We start from the raw sequence: 18689 nt of genomic DNA, 5'->3' as shown, positions 1-18689 counted from the left end.
GGGTGGAAGCGATGACGGGAGCCATCCTTGGAGGTGAGAGAAAGTGTCGACGAGGGGGAAGATTTTCTGTTTGGTTTGACCGTTTCTGTTGTGTTTGGCGTTGGGAGCGACTCTGCGACTTCAGCTTCGAGCTTTCGTCTTCTTCTTTCCTTCCAACCATCAGCACTCGCCAAAACCTACCTTCTTTCGCCGTCTACTCTTCTCTCTTCTCTTCTTTTCTTCCATCTCTTAATCTAAACCTCGCCAACCAGCTCTCGAATCTCGCTCCCATCGAGCTCCCAGCACCTCCTTCTCCGTCCTCCCTCCCCCTTCCCATCTCCCTTCCTCCCATGGTTCTCGTGAGTCTCTCTCGTTTCTTATCCCTCTCGAGCTGAGCTCTGCAAGCTGGATCTGACTCCACACTTCTTGTCTACAGGCTACTACTATCTCTCGAGTGTCTGATGGACTTCCTCTAGCGGCCAGCGTTGATGACGATCAGGTCGGTCTCCTCCTTCCTCTCTCTCTCTCCCCGTCCCATCCTTCCTATCGCTCGAAGATGACCACCTCCATCGAATTCAGTCGAGCTCACTGTCATCTTCTTCACCTTCTTCACAGACTGAGAACGCTCTCACCGAGCACAAGCAGCAGGCAAAGCTCATTGTCCGTCGGCTCTCGCCCAACTCGGAACCTCTCTGCTCCATAGAATCAGGAGCCTACACCCTTCAGTGAGTAGCAAATATGTCTCTCGCAGCTCCCAGACACTCCTACGAAGCTCTCTCTCGCAGTTTAGCCCGCAAAAAGAGGAGCCAAGTGAGCTTGAGCTGACCATCTTCTCGTTCTCTCCTGCCCTCCCTTCTCTCCTCCAGCTACCTCATCTCCTCGTCCGTCATCTACCTCGTCATCACCGACAAATCCTACCCGAGAAAACAAGCCTTCTCGTACCTGAACGACATCTCGACAGAGTTTGCTAGGGTCTACGGAGACAAGGTCGATGGGACGCAGAGGCCTTATGCGTTCGTTGGGTTTGGTGAGTCGTGCTTTCCTTGCTTCTTTCTGGGGTGCTGGAGAGGTCGAGCTGGACTGGGATCTAGGGGGATTGTAAGAGGGCAAGCTGGGAGAGGATCTGAACTGGAGGAGGAGTCTTCGAAGGATCGAAGCAAGCTCATCACTCCTTCTCCTTCGAGCTCGAGCTCACACGATCCTCCTTCTCTCCTTCACGTCCTCGTCCTCGTCCTCCATCTCAGTTCTCTCGCTAACACCCACTCTTCCTCGTTCTCATCCCCAGACTCCTTCATGTCCAAAACCTCCCGCCTCTACAAAGACTCCCGAACCGCTCCTTCCCCTCCACCTCGCGACCCAACGGCTTCCACGTCGGCCACGTCCAGCACGACCGCTTCCTCGGCAGGTCTTTCTGGACCAGCAGGCAACCTCGGACGCATCAACGACGACCTGCAGGACGTGACGAGGATCATGACCAAGAACATGGAGGATCTGCTTTGGAGGGGAGATAGTCTGGATAGTGAGTCTCGTCGCTCGATTCGACTCGACGTGTTTCGAGGAGGAGCAAGCTTCAGCTTCGGCTTGGTCTTTCCCAAGCTGGCTTGCTCTCTCGTTACTTCACTCTTTCCGTACAAGAAGAACCGATTTCTAACTCTGTTTGGTCTCTTCTGCTTTCCTCGCCTCCCAGGGATGTCCCACCTCTCGACCTCGCTCCGTTCGGAATCGCTCAAGTACAGGAAACAAGCGAGGAACATCAACCTCGAAGCCATGCTGAGGCAGTACGCGCCTGTGGGAGTCGTTGGGTTGATCATTGTCATCTTCTTGTGGTGGAGGTTCTTTTGATTTAGGGCTCGAGACGACGACGTGATTGAGACGCGTTCTTTTTGGGGACTTGGGCTCGTTCGTTCATTCCTCTCGCAAGCCAGAAAGAAGAGAGAAAGGAAAAAAAAAAACTCGAAAGGTTTCTAGACCGAAGCGACCAGGAGAACACAAGCGCAAAAAAAACTTCCCCTCTGTTTGGGGTTTGAACTCCTTTCTAATCACGAGCGTCCCTTCGGCCAACCGCCCTCTCCCTACCCGCCCTCCTTCTTCCCTCCAAACGCCCACCTCCTTCCCTTACCCTCCCCACCTTCCCTTCTCTCGCTCAGCATGTCCACGACCTCCTCCTCCCGCCGCTTCACCCCTCTCCCGCCTCCTCCCTCTCCATTCATCACAGCGTTCGTCCCTTTCCCCTTGGGTGCCCTCCTTCTCTCTCGAGCTCACGCCCTTCGTCCTCCTTCGTTCCAAGCAGTCAATTCAACCGCGCCGTTTCAGTCATCCAGAGTTTGCCCAAGACGGGTCCTATTCAGAGTAGTTACGAGGAGAAACTGGCGATGTACTCGTTGTTCAAACAGGGTCAGTCGAGTTGGGGAGGGAGTTGAGAAGGGAGGAGATGAACGAACGAGCCGAGAGCTGATGCGTTTTGGAATGGGGCTTGGTTGGGATCACAGTGACGATCGGAAACGTCGTAGGGCCTAGACCTGGGATTTTCGATATGCTCAAGAGGTCAAAGTGGTGCGTTCGTCGTATAAGTAGAAGAAACGAGGAGGAGGCCGAAGAGAAAGGAGAGCGAGCTAACGTTGCCTTTCCGTTTTCGTTTTTGTTAGGGACGCCTGGAAATCCAAAGAGCATTTGAGCAAGGAAGCTGCTATGAAGGCTTATGTTGGGACGTTGCTCCAGGTGAGTTGGGAAAAGATAGGCAGGGAGGGAACGAGAGAGAGAGAGGAGAGGGAAGGGAAGGGAACGAGAGCTGACCTCCGGAGCTCGTCCTTTTGTGGTTTTGGAACAGGTCCTGAAACGCTACAAGGATCGGAAACAAGCTCGAGTGTTGATCAGGGAGTTTGAGATGACTTCTTCGTTGGAGGGAGGACCTGGGAGGAGTGGGACTGGGGGTGTAGGGGATTCAGCGACGACGGCGGGTTGGACAGGTGTTGAGGGAGGAGCAGAGGGGAGTGGTGAGTCGTTTGTGTTTTTTTCGTTTCTTTTTCGAAAGAAACGGGACGAGGTTACTAATCAGGTTTCTATTTACGCGTCTCGTCCACTTCTTAGCATCCTATCAACCCACCTCCTCCTCCATCCCTCGTTCGGAAACCACTTCGTCGACAGGCTCTTCCTCCTCGTCGTCCTCCTCCTCAGGCTCAGGCTCCTCTCGATCTACCTCCTCTCCAGCTCAACCTCAATCTCAACCTCTCCCACCACCACCAACCCACACGCACCATCATCGATCCTCCCAACCCTCTACAGCCCACCCAACCCCTCGTCAAACGCCTCCTCAGTATTTCCCCGATCCCTCCCTCCCTCCTCCCGACGTGTCCCCTCGGCTGATGAACCCCTCGTTGCCCAAGATCCGAAGCAGCGCTTCAGAGGATGGGAGACGTCGAAGAGTTGGAACGGGTCCTGCTCTGACGGGTCTTTCGAGGTTCCAAGATGAACAGCAGCAACCGCTTTCCTCGTCCGCTGGTCGGTACGGAGGAGAGCAGAATCAACAACAACAAGCCTACCTTCCCTCTTCCCTCTTCCAACAGCAACAACAACAACAACAACAACCAACCCTCCCCTCCCTCCCTTCAGCCTTCCCAGGTCCTTCCCTCTCGCTCCCTCCAACCCTCCTCCCTTCTTCCTCGTCGCAAACCCAGACCCAACAACCACCCTCGGAGGAAATCTCCCTCGCCCTTCAAAAAATCCAAACCTCCCTCTCGGCCCTCCATTCGCGCTTAACCCTCCTCGAATCCACGACCACCTCCCTCACGCACACCGCTCACCCTCTCTTTTCCCTCTTCAGCCTCCTCTTGTCCCCTTCTCGGTCGTCCACCAGAAGAATCAAAGTCGGACGGTTGATCTGGGAGATTTTGAAGAGGCTGGCGAGCGACGCGGTGCTCGTAGGGGTCGGGATCAGTTTGTGGGTTTTGTTGAGCAGGAGGAAGGAGTTGGTCGGTGTATCGACGGGGAGAGGGAGGGAGGTCCTAGAGTTTTGGAAGGCGCTTGGGGGGTTGGTTGGCAGGAGGAGGAGAGGTGGAGGAGGAGCGGTTGGGGTGTAGGGTAATAATTAATAACTTTGATGAAAGAAACGATTTGTTTACGCGATATGAGGAGAAAAAGGGTTGGGGTGGGGAGAGAGAGAAGAAGGAGAGGGAGGGAGACGCGACGAGAGGTCAGACGCGTCGAAGCGGAAGAGACGAGCGTCGGCTCTTTCGTTCCTTTCGTTTCGCCGAGAGGTTTCTCCAACTCCGACAAATCGCCTGACGCTTTGCGAGGACGTCGAGACGTCCTTGATCGACGATGGGAGGATTGCGAGGGAGCATTTCGGTAACAGAGTGGATTTGGCACGAGGCGGTCGAGGAGGCCGAGCCAGCATACCGATGGGACGAGATCTTCGAGGGTGAGAAGACTGATGAGCAGAGAGCTAAGGAGAAGGAAGAAAAGAGGAGGAAGGAGGAGGGGGAGGAGAAGAAAGAGTGAGGGGAGGAGGAGGAGAGACGTCCTTTCGATTGGAACGTCGTCGTGTTTGATCGTCAAGGGCATGATAAGGAGGGTCTACAAAAAGTGCGAGAAGCGAGAAGATAAAGCGGTGCAAACAAAAGCAAAAACGAAAGGGAACTACAAAGCAAAAGGTGAAAGTGAAGGAAAGAGGAAAGAAAACGCGTCGCCGTCGTCGTCGTCCCTCCCTTCTTTTTTGAGATCTAAGTAAGTCTAGTCCAAATGAAACGACATCTAAACCGAAACCTCTGCAGCCACCAGATCCTTCTGCTCGTCCTTCAACCTGAGAGCCTCCTCCCTAGCCCTCTTGAGCTCGAAGTTGGCCTTCATCGCAGAGTAGTCCTTGTGAAGACCACACTCCGTCTTCGCCTTGTTTCCAGCCCATCGTCCTGCCCGTTCCGAGTCGTCCGAGTGCGTAGCGGTAGAGGCGGAGGTGGTGGGAGCAGCGGTGGAGTGCCAGTCTCCAATGGACTTGTAGCCGATGTCGAGGAGAGCGTTGTAGGGGACGTTTCTGAGAAAGGGAAGAGGAGAGGGAGAGACTGACGTCAGCAACGCGTCGAGAGAAAACAAGAGAGACGCGACGAGAAAACCAAACTCACTCAGCATCGATGAAGTCCTTGACCTGCTTGAACGACCACTCGATCAGAGGGTTGATCTTGATGAGACCTGTGGAGTCGATCTCGACGACGGGGAGAGCCGCTCGTTCCGATCCTTGCGAACGACGTCGACCAGTGAGGACGGCTCGAACGTTGAGTTGCGAGTAGGCTCGGTGAGAAGGTTCGACCTGAGAAGCAGTAGTAAACAAAACGTCGTTCGAGTCAGTTGGGAAGGTTTCACGGGTGTAAGCTCTGACGAAAAGGCGCGACCCAGAAATCATCACGAATGAATCGCTCCGTTTCGGGATCGAAGCGCTTCAGAAGAAAAACTCACCTTGACCAAGTAATCGTAGACATCCTCCTCCCTCTCCCACAGCTTCTCTCCAAACTCAGCCTCGAACTCAGCAGCGTTGACCTTCTCCTTGCCGTCCGATCCAGCAGGCTTGAAGACGTGAAGGTCGGCGAGGTACTTTTCGGACGCTCGTTGAGCGAGGTCGAGCGTCGAGGGGAAATGGTAGAGAGTGTCGAGGAAGATGAGAGGAACGAGATGGGTTTCTTCTCGTGCCAGAGAGATGTTGGAGATCATGGCGAGGGAGGCGAGTCCAGTCCTGGGAAGAAAGAGAAGGGGAGAGGGGGTCGGCAAACGAAGAAGGGCCGTCGGAAGAGGCGCCGCCCAAAGCTCAAAAACGAGAAAGAAAAGAGAACTCACAGGCCAAAGGCAGTAGTCTGCCAGAGATCTCCCGAAGCGATATGATCGATAGCCCAGGTGAGGATCTCCTGAGGGGATTTTCCTGCCAGGTCGCGGTTGATCTGAGCGAGCTCTGTTGGGGTGAAGAGAGGAGGGAGGGAAGTGGAGGTCGAGGCCTGGGCTGAAGAGGAGGACATCGTCGAGAGAGGGATAGAGAGGGCGGAAAGGGAAGTTCTACGAGAAAAAGAGTGAAGTTGGTTGAGCGAGAGAGTTGTGGTTGGAGAGCAAACGAGAAAGTTGAGCTTTGAAAGCTGAGATAGACCTGGGGAGGGGGGGGGCAAGATCTGGAATGAGCAGGGCACGCCATTCTTACTGCGCGGCGATTCTTGGTCAGATTTTCTCGAGAGTTCGAACCTCGATTCTGACTCAGCTTTTCTGAAAAGTTTGCTTACGAACAAGAGGGGGCTCTTGAGGCTATTCGTTTGAAGCTCGGGACTCGTTCAGAGGGTTAGGAGCGAGGGAGTCGACCGTCTCTCGACGCGTCCTCTCCTCTCCTGAATCAGCAGAGAGAAAAGGTCATGATCACGTTACTACTACTACTAAGGCCCGAGCGTCTAAGGTTTCGACATATTTTGAGTTGGTGTTCCCAGTTATCTACTGGAAGTTGGAAGGGTAGAGGAAATCGCTGGGTCCGACGAACGACTCCTTGATCGAACGCGCCGACTGGAGAGGAAAGGAAGCGAGAAAGAGAAGCGGAATCAGCTCTGGGCTTTTCTACTTCTGGGAAGGAAGACTGCTGTACTCACGACGAATCGGTAGAAGATGCTGATGGATCCAGACTTGTCGTTGGTTCCCGAACCTCGAGCTCCTCCGAAAGGCTGCTGACCGACGACGGCACCTGAGGCAGACGAAGGAAACGAGAGGTCAGTAGTCTGGAGTAAGGAGCGAGTCGCTGAGGATGTTTGAAGCTCACCAGTGCACTTGTCGTTGCTGAAGAGGGAGGGAAGAGAGAGGAAGGGTCAGCGACGCGTTCAAAGCCGAGGAAGACCGTCGAAACGACTCGAAACTCACATGTAGCTGGGAAAGAAAGAGGGAACGAGTAACAAAGTCAGCTTAGAGCTTGACTTGAGGGCTGAGACAAAAAGGAAACGAGCTCACAAGTTTCCAGCAGCGTTCCTCAACTTCTGCTGAGCGAGAACAACCGCTGATCGGTCGTTGGCGAACCTGAGAGGATAAGCGGGGCGGAAGATCAGTATCTCGTCGAGCTCGAGGTGCGAGAAATGAAATCTGTTACTCACACTGATCCAGTAAGAGCGTAATCGGTAGTCTCGTCGATCAACTCGCAGGTCTTCTCGAAGTCGTCGTCCTCGTAAACGAAGACGGTCAGGACGGGACCGAAGATCTCGTTGACCATGGTGACGGACTTGGGGTCCTTGGTAACGATGACGGTTGGGTCGACGAAGTATCCAACGGAAGAGTCGGCTGAGAAAAGGAACGAAAGGAGAAGGTGTGAGTTGGAACGAGAGGGAAGACGAGGACGAAACGAGAGCGACTCACAGTTTCCTCCAACAAGGATCTCGCCTCCCTCCGCCTTGGCCTTAGCGATGAGTCCGGTGATCTTATCGAACGAAGCTTGGTTGCTGTTGGAGTGAAGCGAAGCAGGAGAGAGGAGACGGAGAGGGAGAGGAAGAGGAAGAGAAGACGCGTCCGTCAGCTCCTCGTCCTTCGAGCTCTCAAAAAGGCACAGAAACGGGAACGAAGTACTCACATGACGGGTCCGAGGAAGTTGGTCCAGTCCTCGCAGCTTCCAACCTTGATCCTCTCAACCTCCTCCTTCATGACGTCTCCCCATCCAGCGTCCCAAAGGCTCTTCGCGACGTAGATCCTTCCCAAAGCCGAGCACTTCTGTCCAGAGTACTCGAATCCGGATCGGATGCTCTGAAGAACAGTCTCCCTGATGTCGGCGGACTTGTGAATCATGTGGAAGTTCTTTCCTCCGGTCTCTCCGACGATTCGAGGGTAGGATCGGTAGAGGTCGACGTTCTGGGAGATCTGCTTCCAGAGACCCTTGAAGACGGCGGTGGATCCGGTGAAGTGAAGACCAGCGAAGGCCTTGTGATCGATGCACTGCTTGACGACCTCGGGAGCGGGTCCCTAAAAGAAGAGGAGAGAGGGACGTGAGCAAACGAGGGAGGAGAGGACGCGACTTGAGGAATGAGAAACTGAACGAACAGGGATGAACTGAATGACGGAAGGAGGAACTCCAGCCTCGAGGAGGATCTTGTGAGTGAGGTAGTTGGCGTAGGTGGCCATAGGCGAAGGCTTCCAGAGGACGACGTTTCCGACAATAGCAGGGGCACCGACGAGGTTTCCTCCGATGGCGGTCTTAGTGAAAAAGAGAAGACGCTCGTCAGTTTCAGGCTCTGTATGAAACGATCAAGCTTCCAGACAGTCTACTCACGAAGTTGAAGGGGGTCACAGCAAGCACGAAACCCTCAAGAGGTCGGAACTCAGTTCGGCTGGAGAGGAGGAAGGAGAAGGAGGGAGAAGGTGAGCTCGTGGGAAACAGACGCAGAGAGGCTCATTCGAACTGAGACGACTCACTTCCAGACTCCAGGAGAGTTCTCAGAAGGCTGCTGAGTGTAAAGCTGCTCGACGAACTTGACAGAGAAGCGGAAGAAATCGGCCATCTAGTAGAAAAAAAGAGGGAAGGGAGAGGCGGTCAGCTCCGTCTCGCAGACTCTTCCACAAGGGTAGATTTCTGCAGCTTGGATACGACTCACCTCAGCAGCAGCATCGATCTCAGCCTGCCACGTGTTCTTTCCCTGTCCGAGCATAGTAGCAGCCATGAGCTTGTACCTGCGTCGAGCGAAACAAGAAGAGAGAGAGGTCAGGTTGAAGCTCGAGCTGAAGGAGGAGATGGGACGAAGAAGCTCAAGAGGACGGAAGTTGGACTGACCTGTACTTTCCGGCGGTGAGATCAGCAGCCTTGAGGAAGATGGCGGCTCGGTCGTTCCATGGCATGTTCTCCCACTCCTTCTGAGCCTTGAGGGAGGATTCGATGGCGGAAGCGACGACTTCTGGAGTGGCAGAGTGGTAGTTGCAGAGAGGAGCGGTAGAGTGAGAGTGAGGAGTGAGTTGAGGAAGAAGGACACCAGTCTTGACCTGAGAGGATGTAAAGTGAGATATAGAGATGGGGATCAGCTGGAGTTGCCGCATCAAAGAAAGGCCAGGGGCAAACGAGGGAGGGGAGGAGAGTGATGGAACTGACGGGCTTTCCGTCGACGACACAGGGAACCTCGAAAGGCATAGAAGCCTTCATCTCAGCGAGAGCAGCCTCGAGACCCTTCCTCTCAGCAGAACCAGCAGGGTAGTTGCCCTGAAAAGATGAGAAATCAAGATCGAGAAGAAGGAGGGAAGGAGGGATGAGCTTCGTTCGCTTCCTTCTCTTCGGTCAAGCGCTGACTGACCATGGGCTCGTTGGTGATGGTAGGAATCTTGAAGGAGGCGAGAGTAGCAGCCATTTTGGTGAAGGATAAGAAGAAAAGTGGGAGGGGAAGGGGGGATGGGTGTGGTGGTTGGTGGAAGAAGAGAGCCGACAAAAGGAGAAGGGGAGGGCTGGAATGAGCTTGACTCGGCTCAAGCGATTTGACCTTTTTTGGCGCGTCCGGGGCGCTTGAGTCTGGCTCGTCTTTTGGCGCGAGTGATCCCAGCAGCCGCTCGAAAGGTCAGGTTCCGAAAGGGTAAGAGAAGGGGAGAGGAAGGGAAGGGATGAAGAGGAGTCGACAGAGGAGTCCGACAGGAGGTGAGTGCGTGAGATCCTCTCCTCTCTCTCTTCTGCTCGTTTCCTTCAACCCCGTCGCGGCAAACTGTCGATAGGCAGAACCGTTAATAAGGAGGAATGCTGATGCACTTTATGATGCATTCCTCGATCTGAGGCTCTGAGCGTTTGAGATCCGACGTTCAGAAAAGTCATGGACAGCGAGGCGAGAAGCTGGAGGGAGGGAGAGAGAGAGAGAGAAAGAGTAAAAGAAAAGAAGAGCGAGCGAGAGAGCGAACAGTCTAGGAAAGAGGGAGTCCGTCAGGGAAGGGAAGACGAGGAGGAGAATAGGTGTGCAAAGATGATCTAGGGAAAGGAGCTAAGTCATGGAGGAGGGAGAGGGTTCGAAAATATCAAGCCGTCTTCGTCTTCGTCTTCTTCTTCGACGGACGCGATCGCAACCACATGAAGACGAAGACGAGTCCGAGAGTGAAGACAGCGTAGAGAGCGATGATCCCCATATCCCTCCCTCCGTCAGAAGCTCGAAGGATATTGACCCGAGTGAGGTACTGCAAAGAACGGAAGGAGAGGATCAGCGACGCGTCGAGCAAAGGAAGCTCGTCGTTTGACTCACTTGGTTCGCATTGCTGTAGCTGCAGAACTTGCACTCGGTGGTTGAAGAAGGATCGTCGACGTAGCCTTGTCCAGCGTAGACCAGGAACATCTTGAGATACTCTGGGGGAGGAGGAAGAAGGATCGGACGCGTCAGATGTGACGACTCGAGAGAGAGGAGAGGCGAGAGAATGTACCTCCACAAGTAGCGTTTCCAACGGGAGTGAACCTAGCAAACTCGTTCTCGCTGCATACGACAGGAGAGTTTCGCATCGCGAAGAACTGAAGGACGGAAACGGAGTCAGAATCGAGACGATTTCGACTTCGAGTGCAGAGTCGTTGGAGGAAACGAGAAGCAAAAAACGAAGAGTGGAAACTAACCAGCTCTCCTCCGATAGCGTAGGTCCAGGGGTTGAGGTAGTAAAGCCTGCGTTTCGAGTCAAGGGAGGGAGTTAGTCTGCGTCTCTCATCACGGCTGATCGACTTGGATTAAACTAACCAGTAACGCCAGAAGGCGGTGATCATACTGAAAGGAACGAGAACTCCGGAGAAGGAAGAGAAGAGAGCAAGAAAAATAGGGATAACGAGGGCGGCTTGCTGAATGAGGCGAAAAAAGGAGAGAAAGGTGAGCTGTAGTTCGACGCGTCGAGGAAGCGAGGAAGATGAGCACTCGCCTGTTTGTTCTGAGCGAGGGAAGCGATGGCGAATCCCATAAGAAGAGTGAAGGTGTGGAAGAGCTGTAGGAGGAGATAAACGTGAGATTGGTGCTTTTCGACGCAAGGAAAAGGGAGGAGAGCTCACCACAAGGGACACCCACATTCCTCCCGCATGACTAGCGTCCGTCATGAGTCCAGGAGTGAAAGCGACGAAGTACCAGAGGACGAAGTAGATGGTGGTAGATATGAGCATCCAAGGGAGCTCTCCGACAATCTGACCCACAACGAACGCAAGCCAACCGAACATCCTCGACTAAAAAGGGAGAGGAGCAGATCGGTCAGGAGTGTATCGAGAGCTCAACAAGAAGACAGTAGACGAACCTGATTTTCTCGAGCCTCGAAGAGGTTCCTGGCGTCAATTACACGAGGTTGAAGTTGAACGATGAGCCCAGGAGCGACTGTTCGGGAGGAGAAGAACGAAGGTCAGCGAACAACTTCTTCTGCCTCGATCCTTCAGAGAGAATTTCGCGCACTGAACATCCCCAAGAAAACGGTGAACAGCCGATCTTGAAGTCCTGTGACGCTGTTGTCGAGCTGAAGAAAGCTGAGACCATTGAGCAGGGCGATTCCTTCGAAAACGGACGACGACGACGAAGTCAGCCGCGTGCAAGGATGGAGCAGCCGATAAAACGGCGGGGAGAAAGCGTACCGATATGCAACCTCAGTTTTCCCTGTAGATATCCGACGGATCTGAACATGGCGACGCTGGAGAGGAGGGAGGGGGGAGGAAGGAACGCGTCGGCCAGATGAAGAACTGAAGAAAGGGAGAACGTAGGATGCTCACCTTGATCTCTTGCTGACGAGGAGGATTTGAGTCCACTGAGAAACGGCGTAGACCTTTCCGTCCTCGATGAACGACGGAGGAGCAGCAGCGCAAGCCTCGTCCAACTCCTTGATTTCCTGCGTGACCGCCTTGTATTCGGGAGAGTTGAGCCAGATCTCGTTCCAGTCTTTCCCCTTCGAGAGACTACCTGAGCATACGTCTACCATAAACTAGAGCGACGAGAGTGTGGAAAGAAGGAAGCAATATCAGTGAGCTGTCGAAGGAGAAGGAGAGAGAAGAGAGAGAGAGCTCACCTCGGCCGGGTTCGCGTCGTCGGGGCAAGATATTCCGTTTCGAGCGAAGTAGTCCTTCATGACAGCTCCGTGCTCTCCGAGCTCTCCGAAGTAGACAGTGTCTGAAGAGGCGAAAGAAGGGCAAGGGCGTGAGTGGAGGGAAGATGAGAAGAAGAGCCGAGCTTTGAACTCACGTCCACCTCGAGCGAGAAGAAGAAGTCGATCGAACTGAGAGAAGAGCAAGGCGGAGGGCTGATGGATAGTGACGAGCATAGACTGTCCGGCGTCGGCGAGCTTCCTCAAGAATCGGAGGATGTTGAACGAAGATTGACCGTCGAGTCCCGAGGTAGGTTCGTCGAGGAAGAGCAAGATCGGTTTGGCGACCAACTGTGAAAAGGGAACGAAGGAGGCAGACGATCAGCTACGCGTCTTCTTCTCCTGCTCTCCTCGCTTCAGACGCACCTCGACTCCGATGGTGACACGCTTCCTCTGCTCAACACCGAGACCTAAAAGAAGGATGGAAGAAGAAGACACCGAACCGAGAGGAAAAAAAAATCAGCCTTGAACAAGCTCGACACCGTCCGGTCTTTTCGACGAACCTTCAAGCCCGTCTCCGATGAAGGCGTGTTGGAGATCCGTCAGCTCTAGGAGGTCGATCACGGTGTCGACGAAGGCAATCTTCTCCTCGTAGGGAGTGGAAGCTGGTTGTCGGAGCAAAGCAGAGAAGATCAAGGCTTCGCGGACGGTGGCTGTCGGCTCGTGGATGTCGAGCTGTGAAGAGAGGGATGAGCTTTAGAAACCGAAGGAGTGAAATCTTGGGGGAATGAGAGACGAACCTGGCCAACGTAACTGTATGGGAGAGGGAACGAAAGTCAGCAAAGGAGTTCGGAAGGATAAATCGACGAGAAATAAGCTGACCCCGTCGTCCTTTGGAAAGACTTGCCGAGCTCTCTCCCATCGATGTGGATCGAGCCAGACACAACTCCGTCATCTTTTCGAAGAGCGAGCACGTCGAGGAGTGTTGCTGAAGATGTGAGAGATCACAAAGATATAAGTTTAGCTCTCGAAGAACAAAACGAAACGAGAGTCCAGATCCGACACTCACTCTTTCCTGCTCCCGAAGCTCCCATCAGAGCCGTGAGTGAACCTGGTTTGGTGTAGCCTTGGACTTGATGGAGAAGAGGCAACTTCCCTCCCTTGACGTCGACCTGAAGGGAAAAATCATTGAAAAGTCAGCCTTCGAAGTCGAGACGAGATCGACGCAGGATCGAGAGCACGGCAACCGTCGACGGGAGTGTGTTCCCCTCGTGTAGAGCTCCCCATACCCTTGAAAGTATAGAAGGGGCTCTTCTATAGAAAGAGTGCTCTCAACCTCTTTCCTTCCCTCTTCAACATGGTCATCTCGAGGAAGAAGATCCGAAAAGGGCGAGGCCCGACGCGTCACAAACGGCCGAACAACTTTTGCGCCCTTCCCCTCTTCCCTCTTCTGTAGATTCGCTCAAAAGTGAAAGACTGACGGTGTAATCCACGTTCCTCCAAGTGAAGACGGTTGTTGATTTCTCGAGTGCTGCTGGAGTCTGCTTCTGATTCGACGAGTGCTGCTCCGAGAAAGGTTCGAGGGCGATTCCTCCCTGTTCTTCGTCGACGGCTGAGCTTCCTTTGACGATGGCAGAGTTGACGATGGGGTCGTTCCTCCTCTGTTGAGCGTCAATCAAAGATGAGAGTCAGTCGGCGCTCGCTCAAGCAGAAAAGGTAAACGAGAGCGAACCTGGAAAAGGAGGAAAGACTTGGTAGATCCTGCTCCCTTCAGCCTTTCTACACCAAACATGGCCAGGGCGACGAGAAAAATCCAGAACGCGCTGTTAGAGGTGGAGAAAGGATGGAGGGGACCACATCGAGTCAGGACGAACAAGGAAGGAAGGAAGGAAGGGGATGGAGGGGACGACATCGAGTCAGGACGAATAAGGGAGGAAGGAGGGACGAAGAGTCTCACATCATGATTCCGATCTGAAGGGTAGAAATGCGAATCAGTTCTGATTCTTCGAGAGAGGCGAAGAGGGAGCGACGCGACTCACGTTTCGACCGATGTGCGCGTGTTCGAAGCCGAGTCCTGCAGCCAGATAGGCATCTCCCGAGACGGTAGCTTCTCCAGTCACTGATCCAGCGACGGTACAAGTGAAAGAAGTTCCGGTAGCCGTGTAGCCAGGGCCAGAGGGGATGAGTGACGAGCCGACGCAAGGGAACTCTTGGTTCGAAAATTCGTTTCCCATCGCAGTTTCGAAGGCGAAGTAGAGAGGGTTGAGGTATCGAGTCCATCCCAACCAAGGTTTCATATCGGCTTGAGCGATCAAGTAGCCAGAGTAGGCCAGAAGCACTGGGAGGGAAGGAGGAAAAAAGAAGTCAGCGGACGCGTCGTCCTCTTCGGTTGCAGCAACTCACCTCCGACCATCAGTCCTGAAACCGCTGAAGCCCTCTCAAATGTAGGGAAGTTGTATCCGATTGCTCTGAAGAGAGCGATGAGCTGATAAAAGGAAGAGAGTCGAGAAAAAGGGAGTCAGGATGCGTCGACGCGGCTTGTTGCATCGTTCGAAATCTGCTCACAGCCAAGGTAACGACGTAAGTTGAGATCCAGAGAGTCCAAAATGCTTCGGCGGTTCGTTTGAGGTTGGTCATGAAGTACACGGGAAGGAGGAAGCTGTTGAAAAACGGAGAGGGTTCAGTGAGAGGGCGGGAAAAAGAACGAGAGGATCAGACTCACCAAGTGACCTGACCGATCAAGATGGGGAAGTCGGCCAAGACCTTCGCGAGAATAACAGCCGAAGGGCGATACCTGGGGATGGAGAAGGCGAAGTAAGATGAGGGAAGGGTTTGAAGACGAGAAAAAGGCAGAGGACTCACATGGCGAACGACTGGTAAAAGAGAGACGAAAAGGGGTGAGCAGGAGTTGTAGGGAGTCGGAAGCGAATGACCACGGACCTTGTGTTTGGAAAGAATAGCTCGACCCTCGAACGAAGCTGTGACTTCAGTCATACCCAATCTGAAGAGGGGAGGGAGAGGAAGTCAGCTTGGTTCGAGTGGTTCGAGATAGACTCAGAAAGCCGACGACGAATGATGATCTCCAGAGGAGAACTCGAACAGACGAAGAAACCGTAGAGAAAACGAGAAGAGAGGGAGAAGACGGTGACTCACAGAGCGTTCCAGAGGCAGATAAAGAACAAAACACCACCTCGAGTGAAGAGTCCGTTGGTGTTCTCGGGAAGGTCGTAGAAGAGGGAACCTAGGATGATAGACTGAGCGATACTCGTTCCTTGCTTGATGCAACTGCGAAACGAAGAAGAGATTCGAGGTCAGTGAAGAAGGAAGGTCGAGAAGAGAGCGTCGACTCGTTCGGCGTCTCTCCACTCTCGTCTGACGCGTCCTTTGGTCTCACATCGAAGGCTTGTCGTTCCACATCAACTGGTACGTTTGAACGGTTGCTGCCATGACTTGAGTGTACATCGTCGAGGTGAACGGCGCCTTGGAGAAAGCCCATTTCGCCTGCTCGTTCTCCACCGTCGACCGGAACTCGGCAGTCTGCTGCTCTCGAAGATCCTTGGCAGCTAGATGATCTTCGAGCTCTTGAAGGGCAACCTTGCAGACGTCCGAGGATTTGTAGGCTGCCACAAAGTCGTCGATGGAGATGGGCGTCGATCCTCTCATCTTCTCGTTGATAATGGCCTCGGTGGAGACGGTAACTCCTGTGAGGAAGTCGGCGATGTTGGATCCAGGAGCGACAACGAAGCCTAGAGCCTCAAAGTAAGGTCGAGCTTTGGAACGAGGTCCCCTGGGAAAGCGAAAGGAAAGAAACGCAGTCAGCGATCGGTCGCATCCCCTCTTCCTTCTTGCACTCACCAGTAGATGCACTGTCCAGCAGCAATTACCATGACCTTGTCGAAGATGTCGTAGATACTGTTCCCGGCTTGGTCTAGAGGTTCAAAAGAAGGAGAGACGCGCGTCAGTTCAACTCGAGCTCCATGGTTTCGTTCTCTCGAAAGCGAGGGTGGAACTCACAGAGCGAGACGAAAGTAGTGGATCCAAGAACATCCGTTAGAGTCCTGATGGATCGAGTGTACTCCAGCGCGGTAGAAGCTGTACGCATCGAAAGGTGAAAGGAGAACACATCAGCGAGAGACGAGAGAAGGAGAGGAGAGGACGGGAGAAAGAACGAACCATCGAGTCCTCGAGACGTGTTGTCCCATGCAACTACGGACGCGCGGTTGATAAGGACTTCAGCACTTTCGAAGAAATAGAAGGAAAAAGAAGTCAGCCGAGCTCTCTCTCTTGTTTTGGGATCTGAAGCTCGAGGAGGCTTACATCGACACTCGTTTCCTCTCGCCTCCCGAAATTCCTCTCACGTTCTCGTTCCCTACGATGGTGTCTCTACAGTGTTCTATACCGAAGGTCTTCAGGATGGCGTCGAGAAATTCTAGGTGCCGAGAAGAAGTTGCGAGGAGGAAGTGAGCTCTCGAGTGGAGAAGAGCGGGAGGGAGGGAGAGGTCTGAAAGTAAAGTGAGCTCACCAGCTTCGTACTGCTTCCTACTCAGACCTTCAGGTCGGATCCGAGGAGTCTTCATCTTGAGAGCGAACTCGAGGGTCTGGGCTACGGTGAGGACGGCTGTCGGAGGAAAACGAGATGGAGGAAGAGCGTTGTAAGAACAGGCCAGCAGGATCGTCTGCTCGAGAAGGAGAGAAGTGCGACAAACGGTAGTGAGTGTCGTCCTCAGCGTTGAAGATGATCTGACCAGGATACTGTGAAGGTAGAAGACGAACGGAAAAAGGTTAGCACCTCGGGTTTACAAACGAGATCAGCTTTCGACAGCTCACCCTTTTCGCTTCCTTCGCATCCATATCTCCATAGCTGACGTCTCCTTCCACCCCCGCATAGCCGTCTCGAAGGTTGGTGATAGTTTTCTGAGCAAGGAATGGAAGAATCGAGGGGTCAGAGGGAAGGAGAGAGACGCGTTCGACGTCGTCGAGTCGAAGAGAGCAAGAGGAAGGGTTCAAAGCTCACGAGGAAGGTTGAGCATCCTGAGCCAGGTCGTCCTACGACGAGAGCCATCTCTCCCGCCTTAAGCACTCCGTTGAAGTCTCGGAGGAGGTAGCGCTGGTTCTTGGAGAGGTTGGAATCGAGGGAGGAAGAGGCAGGGAGGGAAGGACGAGCTCGCTTTTGTCGACGAGCGTCTTGTAGTCGTTGGAAGGGGTTGAAAGTGCTGAGGCTAAAGGATAGCGAGGAAAACAAGCAACGAAGGCAGAGAGTCAGTCCTGCGAGAGATCTTAATCGTCTTCTCTTCCGATAATCAAACAAAAAGAGGGAAGGTCGAAGCTCACAAGTCTTCTCCGTAGATCGCTTCCTTTCCTTCTCCTTTCACTGTCATTCCCTTCCAAGCTACCGAGAGTCGCTTATCCTTGACTCCCTTGGTCTTGAGGTTCAACTTGACGTCCCTGAGCTGCTTCTCGAGCGACCAGTCGGCCTCGGGAACATGGCTCGTCCCACTCAGCGCCCTCTGTAGATCGTGAAACCCTGCCTCGAGTGTCCCGACGTTGGTTCCTACGGCCATCTCCTCTCCCCAGTTGGTACGATGGAGCCGTTCACGGTCGCTGGATTGAGAAGGGGTGGTGGCGAGGGAAGGTCGACGGTGGAGGAAGGTAGAGTTTGATCTGGTTGGAGGGGGAGGAGGAAGAGGAGTTGAGCTCGACGGAGCCGTCTGCTTCTCGGTCGTTGCTGAGTCGGGTGGTAGGGGATCCATGTTGTTTTTCGTAGTGGATGATGGTTGTTGTAGTTGGAGGAGAGGCAAAAGAGGAGAATTCTTGAAGATGGTTTGATGGTCTTCTCGGACTAGGCGAAATCTTCTTTGCCCTCGCCCGTTGGCTCGTGTCTTTTCTGCCCTTTCCTTCGCCCTTCTTCTCTCTCGGTTCTCTTGCCGGTACAGCTCGGAGCTGATTTATCTATCTCGTAGCGTATACGACTATTTTCGTCTGTCGCTGTTGGTCGTATCTGTGTCACTCAACACGCGTTTCCTCCCGGCTCTCGTCCCTTTGTCTTCCTCAACCTTCCCCTTGACCTGTCTTACCCTTCCCTCTCTCGACCTTCCATTGGCCTTCCCGCGCGATCTCAGCCGAGAGGTTTCAACGAAGGCTTCGGATTGCTAGCACTCTGTGGGTGATGCGAAAACCTGCGAACAAAATGAAGAGGGGAAGGGAGAGAAACACGACGCGATGAAGAACCAAACTTGACCGAGGCCGCACTTCCTTTTCCTTTAGCTCGTGCCAACTGCCGCTGAACGGCTCGGATACAACACAGATCATCGAAATGAGTACACGTATCTGAGTGCTATTCGGCTAATGAAGTGGTCGTAGATAGAACAAGAGAGAGCGAAAGAAAAGCGAAAGATCGAAGAAGAGAGAGGGAGAAGTCGACGCGTCGTTTCAGACGGGTGCTCCTGAGAAAAATCAACGGAAGCGAGGTCAGTCCAGTCGTTCCAGTCGGAAGAAAAGGAGGAGAAGGAAACCTCACCTGTGTTGGGCCCCTTGAAAACCCAGTCGAGATCCGGCAGCGAGAAGATCTGCGAGAGAAGATCCCTTCAGACGAGAGAGGACGAATGAAGCGGGCCGTCAGAATCGTCTTGCCTCGGGGCGAGTAGTATGTAACGAATTCGGTACGCAGTCTCGTGAAAGAGGGTGCCCGAAGCTCCGAACCTGATCGGGTGTTTGGTGCTGAAGGAGGAGGG

At 53.6% G+C, this 18689-nt stretch overlaps 5 protein-coding genes across 5 annotated transcripts; 2 read left to right on the top strand and 3 right to left on the bottom strand.

Moving 5' to 3' along the window:
- Positions 1-146: 146 nt before the first annotated feature.
- Positions 147-1908, top strand: SEC22 (SNAP receptor SEC22). The gene is made up of 6 exons (XM_076637980.1): positions 147-338; positions 416-478; positions 595-704; positions 846-1006; positions 1265-1498; positions 1667-1908. The coding sequence occupies exons 1-6, from the start codon at positions 330-332 to the stop codon at positions 1819-1821; spliced, it is 732 nt and encodes a 243-aa protein (XP_076491970.1). The 5' UTR covers positions 147-329; the 3' UTR covers positions 1822-1908.
- Positions 1909-2267: 359 nt separating this feature from the next.
- Positions 2268-2862, top strand: BDY24DRAFT_346031 (acyl-CoA-binding domain-containing protein; the record flags this gene model as incomplete). Its single annotated transcript, XM_076637620.1, has 3 exons — positions 2268-2373; positions 2469-2532; positions 2625-2862. Coding segments are annotated over 3 exons (408 nt in total), but the record flags the coding sequence as incomplete, so codon positions are not given.
- A 1659-nt stretch (positions 2863-4521) lies between these two features.
- On the bottom strand, positions 4522-6085 carry MET16 (phosphoadenylyl-sulfate reductase (thioredoxin)). The gene is made up of 4 exons (XM_076642629.1): positions 5800-6085; positions 5425-5698; positions 5094-5278; positions 4522-5005 (listed from the first exon to the last, which is right to left on the bottom strand). Exons 1-4 carry the CDS (start codon positions 5973-5975, stop codon positions 4729-4731), a joined length of 912 nt encoding a protein of 303 aa, XP_076491968.1. The 5' UTR covers positions 5976-6085; the 3' UTR covers positions 4522-4728.
- Positions 6086-6341: 256 nt separating this feature from the next.
- PUT2 (1-pyrroline-5-carboxylate dehydrogenase) lies at positions 6342-9387 on the bottom strand. The gene is made up of 15 exons (XM_076642628.1): positions 9249-9387; positions 9050-9157; positions 8738-8943; positions 8562-8637; positions 8383-8468; positions 8240-8297; positions 8011-8163; positions 7547-7932; positions 7336-7418; positions 7077-7260; positions 6937-7002; positions 6850-6855; positions 6752-6768; positions 6585-6676; positions 6342-6501 (listed from the first exon to the last, which is right to left on the bottom strand). The coding sequence occupies exons 1-15, from the start codon at positions 9300-9302 to the stop codon at positions 6433-6435; spliced, it is 1644 nt and encodes a 547-aa protein (XP_076491967.1). The 5' UTR covers positions 9303-9387; the 3' UTR covers positions 6342-6432.
- A 353-nt stretch (positions 9388-9740) lies between these two features.
- Positions 9741-17938, bottom strand: BDY24DRAFT_405350 (ABC-2 type transporter-domain-containing protein). The gene is made up of 38 exons (XM_076642627.1): positions 17290-17938; positions 16973-17177; positions 16786-16872; positions 16665-16710; positions 16481-16576; positions 16276-16387; positions 16132-16196; positions 15973-16050; positions 15814-15886; positions 15353-15745; positions 15112-15243; positions 14899-14959; positions 14821-14831; positions 14681-14752; positions 14524-14617; positions 14362-14443; positions 13998-14296; positions 13916-13929; positions 13691-13781; positions 13440-13619; positions 13028-13130; positions 12841-12946; positions 12759-12771; positions 12522-12693; positions 12385-12428; positions 12117-12309; positions 11944-12044; positions 11651-11859; positions 11516-11571; positions 11340-11435; positions 11188-11264; positions 10952-11119; positions 10825-10887; positions 10650-10747; positions 10532-10577; positions 10348-10432; positions 10173-10273; positions 9741-10107 (listed from the first exon to the last, which is right to left on the bottom strand). The coding sequence occupies exons 1-38, from the start codon at positions 17706-17708 to the stop codon at positions 9952-9954; spliced, it is 4497 nt and encodes a 1498-aa protein (XP_076491966.1). The 5' UTR covers positions 17709-17938; the 3' UTR covers positions 9741-9951.
- Between the last annotated feature and the right edge of the window lie 751 nt (positions 17939-18689).

This window comes from Mrakia frigida, assembly GCF_051309035.1.
Source record: "Mrakia frigida strain ATCC 22029 unplaced genomic scaffold BDY24scaffold_68, whole genome shotgun sequence".
Lineage (NCBI taxonomy): Eukaryota > Fungi > Basidiomycota > Tremellomycetes > Cystofilobasidiales > Mrakiaceae > Mrakia > Mrakia frigida.
The sequence above is the reverse complement of the archived record's forward strand: the minus strand, read 5'-3'. Positions and strand labels throughout refer to the sequence as shown.

What these genes read in the sequence shown, in the direction of transcription:
- SEC22 (XM_076637980.1), top strand. An exon ending in TTATGCGTTCGTTGGGTTTG is followed by an intron (nt 1,007 to 1,264) that starts GTGAGTCGTGCT and finishes TCTCATCCCCAG; the next exon opens with ACTCCTTCATGTCCAAAACC. An exon ending in GAGGGGAGATAGTCTGGATA is followed by an intron (nt 1,499 to 1,666) that starts GTGAGTCTCGTC and finishes CTCGCCTCCCAG; the next exon opens with GGATGTCCCACCTCTCGACC.
- MET16 (XM_076642629.1), bottom strand. Translation starts at nt 5,975, where the DNA reads ATGTCCTCCTCTTCAGCCCAGGCCTCGACCTCCACTTCCCTCCCTCCT. An exon ending in CAGACTACTGCCTTTGGCCT is followed by an intron (nt 5,699 to 5,799) that starts GTGAGTTCTCTT and finishes CTTTCTTCCCAG; the next exon opens with GACTGGACTCGCCTCCCTCG. An exon ending in AAGGACTTCATCGATGCTGA is followed by an intron (nt 5,006 to 5,093) that starts GTGAGTTTGGTT and finishes TCCCTTTCTCAG; the next exon opens with AAACGTCCCCTACAACGCTC.
- PUT2 (XM_076642628.1), bottom strand. Translation starts at nt 9,302, where the DNA reads ATGGCTGCTACTCTCGCCTCCTTCAAGATTCCTACCATCACCAACGAG. An exon ending in CTGTGACCCCCTTCAACTTC is followed by an intron (nt 8,164 to 8,239) that starts GTGAGTAGACTG and finishes TTTTTCACTAAG; the next exon opens with ACCGCCATCGGAGGAAACCT. An exon ending in AACTTCCTCGGACCCGTCAT is followed by an intron (nt 7,419 to 7,546) that starts GTGAGTACTTCG and finishes TCACTCCAACAG; the next exon opens with CAACCAAGCTTCGTTCGATA.
- BDY24DRAFT_405350 (XM_076642627.1), bottom strand. Translation starts at nt 17,708, where the DNA reads ATGGATCCCCTACCACCCGACTCAGCAACGACCGAGAAGCAGACGGCT. An exon ending in AGTCTTTCCTCCTTTTCCAG is followed by an intron (nt 13,620 to 13,690) that starts GTTCGCTCTCGT and finishes GACGCTCAACAG; the next exon opens with AGGAGGAACGACCCCATCGT. An exon ending in TGGAAACGCTACTTGTGGAG is followed by an intron (nt 10,274 to 10,347) that starts GTACATTCTCTC and finishes CTCCTCCCCCAG; the next exon opens with AGTATCTCAAGATGTTCCTG.